The sequence below is a fragment of the Callospermophilus lateralis genome, chromosome 4, assembly GCF_048772815.1.
Source record: "Callospermophilus lateralis isolate mCalLat2 chromosome 4, mCalLat2.hap1, whole genome shotgun sequence".
NCBI lineage: Eukaryota > Metazoa > Chordata > Mammalia > Rodentia > Sciuridae > Callospermophilus > Callospermophilus lateralis.
In genome coordinates, this window is record NC_135308.1 from 8128460 (window position 1) to 8140555 (window position 12096).

General features: G+C 50.6%; 1 protein-coding gene across 4 annotated transcripts in view; it reads left to right on the plus strand.

Annotated features, from left to right (window-relative positions):
- Positions 1-12096, plus strand: part of Kif13b (kinesin family member 13B) — a 160742-nt gene that overhangs the window by 144730 nt on the left and 3916 nt on the right. For 2 of the 4 annotated variants that reach the window (XM_076853515.1, XM_076853513.1), the window contains 2 exons: positions 6629-6691; positions 9160-9916. In XM_076853515.1, coding sequence (XP_076709630.1) covers positions 6629-6691; positions 9160-9916 — 820 coding nt within the window. Of the gene's footprint in view, positions 1-6628; positions 6692-8288; positions 8442-9159; positions 9917-12096 lie in introns of those variants that run through there. The other 2 variants (XR_013091164.1, XM_076853514.1) reach the window with 2 other exon arrangements.

The following is a 12096-nucleotide window of genomic DNA, read 5'->3' on the forward strand; positions in this document are numbered from 1 at the left end:
CTTGTCCTGGAGCTGACAAAGGGAAGTGGACACAGGCCTTGTGCAGCAGACCTTTTAAAAAAAAAAGTTAAACAAGAAAGTCTGGTTGCATTCCAAAAAAACTATAATCTGAAATTTGAATTTCACATAATTCTTACATGTTACGATTTTTCTTTTAAGTTTCAACCATTCAAGATGTAAAAGCCATCTCTTAACTTACAGGGCACATTAGCAAGCAGGAATCAGGCTGAATTTAGACCTTGTTTTTAAGGCTTTTATATTAATAAATGTTCTGTGATTCAGGAAACACCCTTCATCCTTCATGGATGCTGGAAACACTAATAACCATCATTTTGGATGAAGTCAGTGTTACACCCTCTTTCAAAATAGATGTAACTCCATATTTCAAAAAGTCATAAGAAAGGAGTTTGAATGTTTTCATCATAGATGGTAAATGTTTGGGAAGAAAGACACGTTTAAACTTGAATCACAGTATACAAATGTATACATGTGTCAAAATATCCAGATACCCCACAAATAAGTACAATTTTTTTTATTATGTAGCAGTTAAAAATAAATTTAAATCTAAAAAGGAAGAAGAAGAAATACCTTGAAAGATAGCACATAAAATTTCAGTAATTATGTAATAATGCTTCGCAAATGTACCGAGCATATACTGTGTGTCTAGAACTGTGCCAAGCATTTCAGACACAGTCTTAGTATCAGTGCAGTTTGGCCAGCACTGTCCAGTAGAGAGATAACATGGGCCCCATGTGTAATTTAAAAATTCCTAGTAGACTCATTTAAGACCCTAAAAAGAAAAAAGGTTAAATTAATTTCAATACGATTTTTTAATCAGGAAGTATTATATCAACCTATAGTCAATTAAAAAAAAAACTATTGAGATACAAAGGCCTGTAAGTTAGGTTTGTATTCTGCATTTCTGGCACATTCCTATTCAGATGCTGTATTTTCTTTGGACATATTTAATCTGCAATTAGAGTTCATAAGATTTACAGTTGAAAAAGTAGGTAGATCCACATGCCCAAGCTATTCCAAAGCTACTTAAAAGCACTTCAGTTTTTAAATTTGCATTTTATTAAAATTAAATAAAATAATAAACTTACTTCTTCAGTCACATTGGCTGTGTTTTAAGTCAGTTACTATGTGCTGCCAGTGGCTACCATATCAAGATGGCACCCTTGTTGAGGACACTTGAGACTCAGATAGGTTAAGTACCTTCATCAGGTTACAGAGCCTGGTGAGTGACAGAACTGAGATTTATATTTCAGAAAGCAAGATTTAAAGCACAAGTGTGATCTTGAGAGATTTCAGCCAGGGGCTGTGGCTCATACCTGCAGTGCCAGCAACTTGTGAGGCCAGGAGGATCACGAGCTTAAGGCCAGCCTGGGCAACTTGAGACTTTGTGTCAAAATAAAATAAAAAGGGTCCAGGGATGTAGCCTTTAGGTTCAATCACCAGTACCCACCCCCCACACCAAAGGAAAACTCAGCTGTTTAATTAAAAATGACCAAGTGATTATTCTAGAGTAAATGAGTTAAGTATTTGAAGGAGGAACCAGCCCCTCCATGAAAATCTGCCAGTGTGACCTGTTCACGTTTCCTTGTCGCACTCATTCCTTTTTGATCCCGTGGGCAGTGCCTGCTCATGGACAGCTGGGAAGCGGAGGTCACATCTGTCTGTGGAAAGCTCCCTCTGGCTGTGGGGGGGAGTTGAGTTCAAAGAGGATGAAATGGAATCTATGTGAAAGTGTGTAAAAGCCTCAGAGGGATTACAGTTGTGGTCAGGAATCTGAAGCCACCTTCCTGTGCCTGGCATATCTGTACTGTGATGTGCTGACTGGAAATGGCAAGGGGCAGGCAGTGTAATGGTGTCTCCAAAGAGACCCAGCTGTGGCCACCAGTCTGCCTGCGGGTGATGTTGCCTAGAGAATTCATGGGGTCTCCACCTTCCAGATGCACATCCCCCAGAGTGATCGGGTTTTCACCAGTGAGACGCTGACCTATCAGAATGCTGGGTTCCCCATTTAAAATGACAGACACAGCTGCCGGAGGGACAAAAGTGGTGGTGTCATCATGGCTGACACCACCTGGGTCAGCCTGGCTCCTGGAAGCAGTGGCGGGTACCAGGCACTGAAGGTCCGTCCCCAGGCATGGCTCCAGCAGGCTCTGGGCCAGGCAGGAAGCTCCACCAGCCAGCCACCTGCCCGCCTTTTCCCTTCTTCCACAGGACCACCCTGCTCCTTTTGAAAAGGAGCATAACCTTTAAAAAGTGTCTTTCGATTGATTATTGCCAAGTCTTGATCTTTGGGTAATTATGTATGTTAGATTTTTATCCACTGTGTGTTACTTTTATCAGGACTTTTTTGAAGATCATAAAGTGTTTTGTTATATGCACTGCTTGCTTTTATTGCTTCTCTTTTTCTCACTTTAGCAGTAGGAAAATAATAGGTTAGTTCTTGATTATTTGTAGCAAAAAACGAACTATTACATCTCTTATCATAGAAAGAATTTCCTATAATTGGATTTAAATCACTGGTTAGTATTTTTCAAAAAAGACAGAGGATTATATTAATTTAGGTACTATTAAAAATGACATTTAACAACTGATCAAATTCAGTGTAAAGGGTGATTATTTGGAAAGATTTATTTTCAAACAAGAAAAAATATGCATCAGAAAATTCAGTGTTGGGAAAGTTTTAAAGTGATTATTTTTTTTCCCTTCAACTTTTCCCTCCTTTGCCTAACCTTGTGTCCAAATTTCAGAAGATCTGTTTCTCCCACATTCTGTCTGCAGTTCTGTCTTCTTTGTGTCACTTGTTAAGTAATCACGCAGATGCTTGTTTCTTCATTCAAGAAGTATCCAGCTGGGGCCTTGTATTTGGATGGAGGCTTGAGTCCTTCTTCCTGCCCATCAGAGGTCAGGCTGAGAGGCTCCCTGAGAGCAGCAGGTGCAGACACACGAAGAACCTTCTGCCAGTGCTGTCACACGCTTCTCCCTGCCTTCAGGAAGGCTGGGTCATGTCTGAGCTGAGACTTGCAGGTGAAGAGATGTTCACCAGGTGGACTCGGTCGGAAAAGCAGTGCATTGCAAAGTTGGGAGTGGGGAGGGTGGTGAGCAGGGCAGGTTGCAGCCATGGGGACGTGGTCTGTGTCATGCCAGGGTGTTATTCTTCTAGGCAGAGGGGTCCAAAACAGCCTTTATGCCAAGTCATGAAACTCAGAGCCACACGCCTGTATTGGTGTGGGATGTAGAAATCAGAGCTTAAAGACCGTGAGGTCTGACCCGGGAAGTGACTGTCTGCAGTGTCTCTGAGCCATCTGCTGTGGGGCCTGCTGTCTGCAGCCCCAGCAGTACCCCGTGTGCCTGTTGGTTTGGCGGCACTGAAGGACTCTTCCTGTCCCATCTCTGAGTGTGTCGCTCCGGCAGGCAATGCTCTGTGAGCCGACTGTGTCGTGTGGAGTGTAGATAATATATTCGCTTCCCTCGTGGGACTTCTCCATGATATTTATAACTGCAGAATACTTTGCAGTCATTTTTATTAATAGTTACCAGATGTGTCATAAGGATTAATGAACTTATGATCTGAAATGTTTGAGCTCCTGAAATAGAGGCGATGCCTGCACAGAGGCGTAAAGAGCATTAAAATGCAAACAACAAGCATTTGAGCTCTTATGTGTGAAGGGGAAATGGCATGGTTAAGATTCCATACTCTGCAGACTTATCTGGTGCCCTTAAAGAGGTTGCTGGACACATCAGAGGCCATCGCCAAACATGGAAGGTCCAGTACTGCCAGCCGCACGTGTGCAGATACCGCCTTCTCCTCCCTCGCCCTCGCCCTGGGTGTTGTCTTGAACAAATTGCCAACACAACCAGTTGTTTTGAGTGTTAGTCGCCTTCTGTCTCTGAACTTCCATTTCTGTTTCCTTTTCCTCTTACTGTCCAACTTCAGGTCTGAGTAGCCCTCCGTGGGGCCACTGAACCTGCCTCTTCATGGATCTCTGTGTCCAGTATCTCCTTCCTCAGGGCTGACCTCTGAAGCACAGTCTTACTGCCCTTTCATTTCATGGCCTGTGGTGGCTCTCTGCTGCCCAAGAGATTCACCTGAGAGCGCACAGGCCTCCTGCCCTCTGTCCAGTGCAGGTCATTCTGGGTAGGCCTTTCCTCCCCAAGACCTGAAGGAAGGAGGAGCTTTTTCAGGGTTGAGCTGAGTCCACAGAACGTCTCACAAACTGGGCCTCTTCTGCCCCCTGCCTGACATGCTGCTCAGGCGTCTGCTCCCCCCACCCCTGCAGGTGTTCAGGACACATCCAGTTATGATTCCGGCCTTTGGATCCCTTCTGCTTTCCACATTTCCACTCAGAGGTTCATTGCAGCCCTGCTGCCTGCGTGCACACGCTCCCCCAAGGCTGGACAGTGCAGGCCTGGCTGGGCTCCTTGCTGCTGGTGGCACTGTGCAAGGCCCTGTGCATTCAAGCCCTGGAGACCTGTGTCGAGTGTCAAAGCAGTGTCACATCCAGTCTGGTCCTTGAATTCATTTCAACAGATATTAAGTTATCTCCTGGATTGTACAGTCACCCTGAGTCATAAGGAAGAGTGTAAACTGTGTTTCAAAGCTCTGTTCTAAAGGGGAAGGAGTGTCATTTTAGGAAAAGTTCCATCCTAGGTTGTCACCATTTCACCTTTAGTAGGGTTTCTATATTTTTGTGCTTTAAGGTTTAAGCGTCACCTGGGTGGAAATGATCAACCACAGTCTTTTATCTATTTTTAGTCAGATCTAACTGAAGAATCCAAGTATTTTAGAGTTCGAGCATAAGAAACTTTACTTTGCCTTTACTAAGAAGTATATACTAAATATTTACCTTCCAGTTTGCAGGGGACCTTAGACACTTGTGGGGAAAAAACTAAAAACAGAGCCATCAGCCTCCACTCTAGGACTGTGGCTGGAGGGCAAGGTGCATGCTGGACGCTTTCTGGTCCATCGGGGAGTCCATGTGGGCAGGTGGCAGGGCCGGAGGGAGAGGAACAGAGTGTGGGGAGACTGGTGGGGTCACCAGCCAGACCCCGGAATGGTTAGAGAATGGAGGCAGCTGCAGTGGCCCTGCCGCCAGGTACCCTGCCCCTCCACCTTTCTGAAACACGCCTCTGAGCCCCTCTCCTGCCCTTCCCACCGTGGTAGCGCCCAGTGTCTGCTGGGTACAGTGTGTGTGCTTATCGTGTCCTTCCACCCTCCGAGCTGTATCTCTGTGGTCTTCTGGATCCCCTCTCTTCTGTGCCCTCCCTCAAACCCTTTAGCAGAATCAGTTCCCAGTAGCCCTGCTCGTCCACATCTGCCCGTGGCAGGAGGGGCGCCCTTTGCCATGTGTGGCTGTGTTGTGGCTGTGGACACGGGTGAACACCTGCTGAGTGGACCTTCTTGGTCCAGGAAGGCTCTTCTCCCTTCAGGCAAGTTTCAGCTTAGGCAGAGGGAAGTCGGGCATTGCTTAGGCCATTGGGCCTGTAGTCAGTCCCGACCCTGTGGGTGCCTCAGGGCCCCAGGACACACAGGAGCCAGAGCACCTGGATGGCTTAGGGAAGAAGAGGGAGGCTTACAGGTGGACTCTGTAGGGGAGCGGGACTTGCAGTCATTAGCCTGTCTGCACCGACTCTGCCAGGACGGTCCCTCTTTAGGGCTTAGCATGCAGAGCTGGCTCCGTCCAGCACCTTGGAGCACCTTGGGGGACCTGGGAGGAACCAGAGGCTGGTGAGCAGCTAAGGCAGGAATGGTGGAGCCTGGTTTCTTCCAGAGACAAATCATCAACTCCTTTCCTCTTGGTCCCACTGTGTTTTAAACCCAGCAGGTACAAGACGACTGTTCGTTTCCATTTCTTCCTCCTGACTTCCTTTTCCTTATTCTGGCTCTTGTTATTTTTTATCTTCATTCTGTATGTCCTTGGATCATGTGTCCATGGTGACCACGTCCTTTCTTGTGTGTTGCTTGTGTCCGTTAGTTCAGACTCTCGCCTCACACCTGCTCTGTTGGGGACCCTTGTTACTGATCTTCTCTTTGGACTTTAAATGCTTCTCTGGTCAGTTTGCATTCCACTGCCAGATTAGCCTGACATTCAGTGTCTTCTTGCTTTGCTCAGGAATCGGGTGACCCCCTTTTGTCACCTAGGTAGGTTAGTTTCAGGCACCTAAGGCCTCCTGTAGTCACTCCTGCTCTCTCTGCTCCAGCTACACTGGCTTCCTTCTCGTGCTTTCTTGACGCATGTGTCCATGAGTTCTCCCTGGCCATCCAGTGTGGGGCAGCTTCCAGTTCCTGCCCACAGTCTTTCTGGGTCTTTCCTAACCCAGTTACTTCTCCATGCAAAGTCTCACACCACATGTCTGCCCAGCACAGTCCTTGGTCATGCTGTGTCTGCTGGGGCGCTCAAGCCTGTGTGCTGGCTGGCGGCCCTCACTGGCTTAGTTGCTTCCTTGTGGCCTGGAGCCCTGGCACCATGCACCTGGCTGGCCAGGTGCGTGAAATTCCCAAGGGTTGTGAAGGTTCTCCCAGGGGCCCTCTGATGGCGTTCCGCTGTCCAGGGAAGACTTGCTCCAGTGGTCCCCCTTGTCCAGCCCCCTCACAGCATGCTTGTCTCCTCAGCCGGCACCTCGGATCCTGGTGCAGCCAGCCTTCGCCGATGCCCGGGTGACCAGGACAGAGGAGGTGAGTGACTCGGGTTGGGGCTGCCCCAACTGCTGTGGGTGGCCCCGACACTAGCACTGTTTGATGCACAACTGCCCTCTGTTCCTCTCGTTCCTGTTTTGATAGTGAACCACAGTGCAGGTCGCTGCTCCTCCCTCTGTGGCCCTTTCTATTTCCACCCTGCTAATCGTGTGGCTGCTGGTGTCATCTGTGCTGCAGTAGCCCACTGCTAGGCGGAGGGGGTTCTATAAACAGAACAGTCTCCTTCTTCTCAGTGTTTGCTTAATTCTTAGTTTTACATTTCATTCTGATTCAGGGTATCAGTGTGAAGACACTAATGCTAAGCTGGAGAAAACAGTCTCTCACGGTCTCCCACAGATCAACAGCACTTGGGATCTGAGGAGCCGAGAAGCTATTTTCTCCCACTGTGCCGTCGTTCTCTTAGGAAATGCTCCGTCTTCATGGGGAAATTTTATTTATTAAAACAACAGCAAAAAAGGCCCCGTAATTCGAGAGATGCTTCACACCTCCCGGCACCCCTCACGCTCTCAGGCCCTCTTACTCCACTGCTTGTGGGTGTCATGACTCTCCCTGGGGACGTGCCGTGTGTCCTCTCCCAAGCCAGGGGTTGCCCAGCCCGTGGAGGGAGAGCAGGGTCTTGTGGTGAGGACAGCCACCCACCCAGCTCCCACAGAGCCTCTGGTGGCTCTTTCAGCTCGGCCTTCACAGAAGTTTCTGGAAATGCCTCTCTTAATGGTCAAGGTAAAGTCAAGAGATGGCAGCTAGGTTTCAAGTCACCCACCCACCAGGTCCAGTGGAGAAGTGCTGCGGGCCGGGGGCCCGGGGGCTGGGGCGCAGTTGGCCACCTCTGCCCTCTCCGGTCTCTTGTTGTCGCTTCACCTCCAGCTCCTTTCCCTTCTCGGGGCCCTGGATGACCCTTCAGCCTTGCTGGGCCAAGGGGTAGAGTGAACGTGCTACATTCCTGCCTGTCCTTCCTCAGTGATGCCTGTGGCACCGTTGGGTGACACCTGCAAACTATGGCAGCATCTCTGGACCAGCCTGGACCACCCCAGGCCCCCCGCTGGCCCTGAGCAGCCAGGGGTGGAGCTGCGGGGACAGACTGTGGCTGTTGAGGCTCTGCCCCCTCCTCTAGTCTGTGCTTTCTTCCCCACTTGGCCAGTCATATTAAAACCAAAATACAGAAGAATAAATAAAACATGTACAAGTTGCAAAAGAAAAATGATTGAAGGATTGCCTAATCTTTTAGAGTATTTATGATGGTGACAGTTATTGATCTATTGGATTGAGTAAATTTTGTAGCCCAGAAATCCATCACAAAAATGGGCTGTTAATCTCAGGAGGTGCCGTTAATTTCATCCCCTGAAAGTGTGCCTTGTGGGGAGAGAAGGCCCCTGGAAACAGGAATATAAATGACAATCCACGGGAAAATGCGTGATTTATCAAATTGCTGAGTTAAGCCAAGTAACTGTAAGAGACTTATAGATCTCAGCCGTTTCCCAGTTCAAATAAATCCTGTGTTTCAAATGGGGAATGACCATTCCTGTAATATAAATAATTTTCCATAAATATTGGAAAACATATTTCTTTTTCTGAACAGCATCCCACCCCACCCAGCTCGCCCCATCCGCCTTCTCCCCAGCTCCGCCGTTCCTGCCAGTCACAGACGCAGGCACCTCGCGTAGCTCGGAAACTGTTGTCCTCCCCGGTGAGACCTGGCTCTGTGTGAGTCTTCTGCTGGGGACTCCGGGAGCCATGTGAAGAGAAGAGGCTGGCCCAGCCACCAGCAGCTCTGTCTTCCAGTGGCTCCTCTGGTCTTTGTTCCAGGATTAGAGGTCCCTGACCCCTGACTGGCCCTGGCTTCTACAGCAGCCAGAAAAACAGCTTCTGGAAGAAAGGGCAGGCCGCAGGCCGACTCTGTCCCCCTCGTTCCCCCTCGACCCCCAGCCAGGGTCAGCCCCCCTGGTGCCCGCACTGCTGAGCACTTTCAGGCCCCCCGATGAGGTCATCACTTGGACTTTGCTGGGAAAGTGCTCTCTGGCCTCTTCAGTGCTTCTCCTGTCGCCTGGCGAGGCTGGTGGTGGGAGGGTCTGTTTCCACAGTGTCCGGGGTGCCACTGAGTGTGGGAGGCCACAGAGGCCGTGACGGGGCAGCGGGGTTTAGTGTGCTGCTCTTTGAGGCCTGGCGCTTTGCCTCCTGCCCTGCCTCTGGGTGGCAGGGATGGGCATCTGTGTTTACATAAGGGTGCAAGGGACGGGCCTTTGCCATGTTGCTCAGTGCTCTCCCCAGCGTCAGTGCTGTGCACACCTGGAGTGGTTGTGTGCAAGACCAGGGTCACGTTAGACACAGGCTGCACTGTGGCCAGGGCTGTCCTGCCCAGAGCCAGGCCTGTTCCCTGGGGAGCTGCTCCCCTGGCTTGTGTTGCGCGGGTGCCATCTGCAGTTCTCAGTGGTGCTTCCCTCCTGCTGCAGGCCCCGCAAGGCAGCCTCGGGCCTGGTGTGGCCTCTGAGACTGCGGCGCAGACGGCAGCCCCTGGGGCGAAGAGCTCCGAGAAACCAGCCAAAGTGCCTTCCCCACCGCCCGCCGCTGTGGTCACCCAGCTCCCGGAAGGGCAGGACGGCCCCCCCAGCCCCCTGAGCGAGGCCTCCAGCGGCTACTTCTCTCACAGTGTCTCCACTGCCACCCTGTCCGATGCACTCTGCCTGGGCCTGGATGTTGCTGTCCCTGCTGGCCAGACGCCTGGCTCTCCACCAACGCCCAGCCAGGCTGCCCCGGAGGCTGGGCTCGTCCTTCCCTCCTGTGCGCAGAGCCACCCACCTGGACGTGAGGAGCCTGCTGCCCAGCCTCCCCCGCCTGCCCCCAGCAGGGACCCTGAGGCCTCCAGGGCCCTGTTGCTCCCTGACCCCCCACCATTGGCACCTGTGTCCCCGTTCAGAATCCAGAAGGTGCGGACCTCGGAGCTGAAGTCGTTCACATGCATGCTGGGCGGTGGCTCTGGGGTCCAGGAGGACCTGCTTGCCACAGTAGGGTCTGGTGACACTGGGGGGCAGGCCCTGGGGACACCAGAAGTGGCCTCTGATTCTGAGGATACCAGTGAAGTCCCCGAGTGGCTCAGAGAGGGGGAGTACGTTGCCGTGGGCACCAACAAGACAGGCATCGTGAGGTACGTCGGGCCTGCTGACTTCCAGGAGGGGACATGGATTGGTGTGGAGCTGGACCTTCCATCAGGTAAGTGGTCCCTGGAGGGTGGCCGGTGGGGACAAGAGGCAGCTCCATATGAGGTGGCACTGCGGGGGTGCTGGGTTCCCAGGGCACAACCTGGCTGAGTCTCCCAGCTGTGGCTTCTCAAAACCAGGAATCTTCAGTAGATGAGCTAGTTTTCTTGTTTAACTTTGAACCTTCTAAGAAACCCAAGACTGTCACTGAAAGCGACTGTAAATTTAGTAATGGTTTTAAATGCTTTTTTTGGTTTGAGACAGGGTCTCAGTGTGTTGCCCAGGCTGTCCTCAGATGACCCTCTGTCTCAGCCTCTGAGTAGCAGAGACTAGGGTGCATGCCACCGCACCCAGCACTTTTTTTTTTTTTTTTTTAAGTTACACAAGCGCCTGCTTTTGAAATAGAACAGTAGCTTGGGCTCAGGGCGTAAGCCCCTGCCCTCATTGGTTCCTGGGTTCTCTTGGCTATTCCTTGGATTTCCTGGCCTCAGTCCGCAGGTTGGGAGCTCTGGATGAGGTGACGAGGGGACCTGTGATCTGCAGCCTCTTGGATCATGTGATTGAGTGTCAGATCTTAGAAGTAATGAGAAGAATAGGGGCAAGACTTGAGGGTATATTTGTCCTTCAAAAGTTTTTTCAGTATTATTTTTTTAAACTTTTTTACTTTTTTTAGTGGTAGATGGACAGATGCCTTTGTTTATTTTTATGTGGTGCTGAGGATCAAACCCAGTGCCTCACACATGCTAGGCAAGTGCTGTGCCACTGAGCTACAACCCTCAGTATTGTTTTAAAACAGCTTTATTGGGAAGCAATTCATATATTATAAGTTCTACCCATTTAAAGTGTACACGTGCTGAGCACGGTGGCATATACCTGTAATCTCAACAGCTCGAGAGGCTGAGGCAGGAGGATCACGAGTTCAAAGTCAGCCTCAGCAAAAGCGAGGTGCTAAGCAACTCCCTGAGACCCTGTCTCTAAAATACAAAATCGGGCTGGGGATGTGGCTCGGTGGTCAAGTACCCCTGAGTTCAATCCCCAGTACCCAAAAAACAACAAAACAAGGATTAAAAGGGTATTAGCAAATAATTCATCTACGAGTAGTAACACATACTGTATTCAAGTTGCTAGATTCTAAACATGTCTTGGTGAACAGAACAAGGCCCTGATATAACTGGACTTGTATTTTTTAAAAGATTTTATTTATTTTGTTCCAGGGATTAAACTTGGGGCACTTTCACCTCGGCCTTTTGTATTTCCTATATTGAGTAAGGGTCTAAGTTGCTTTGGGTCACCTGGCCTCGAACCTTTGATCCTCCTGCCTCAGCCTCCTGAGTTGCTGGGCTTGCAACTCAGGAGGGGATTTAGAGGGGATAAAATTACCAAGTAAACAAAAAATTTGATAGTAATAAATGCTGTGAAGAAAATAAAATGTACTAAGGGGTGAGGAGGGTGGGTGTGGAGGGTATCTTATACTAAGCAGGAAAACCAAATGGATGAGCAGAGGGGAAAGGTGGAAAGGTGGCCTTCGGTCAGGCAGGGCAGTTGTAGCCAAGGGCCCGAGTACGTGAACCTCAAGGCAGGGCCAGGCTGGAAGGCCGGCCACTGACACCATGGATTCTGTGTCCCTGCTTTGGAGGGTGTGAACAGAGTGTGGCTTGGAGAGAGGATGTGGAGCAGCTGGGCAGGGAGGTTGTGGCCACCCCAGGCCGAGAGGGCCCCCTGTCAGGGCAGGTGGGACCACAGCCAGAGGGCTGGGTGGCCCCTCAGGGATGACAGCTCAGGTGTGACCACAGGCTAGATAAAGGGTCACTGACCCAGTTGCAAGGACTCTGCTTTGGACACACATGTTAGTTGCAGGCGAGGCCTGGGCGTCCCCCTGAGAGGCCCAGGGCCTGGCAGTTGGGCAGACAGGCAGACCAGCTCCAGCACTGGAGAGTGGAAAGGATGTGGAAGAGCTGGGGAAAGAAGTAGCGAGGAGTTGTCCCCAAGCAGACTGTGGGGGCGGCAGTGCTGGCCAAGCCGGCTGCTGCGGTGGCCAGGAAGGCTGCTGCTGGTCCTGCTCCTCCCGCCTGGCTGCACGGACCCCGCCCTGCACCTCCTTTTAGATGTGTTTTGTTGGCCCTCACAAGGAAACCTTTGTCCCCCTTGTCCCTTCTGGGCACATGAGGCGTGGCGTCTGTGGGTCTCACCCTG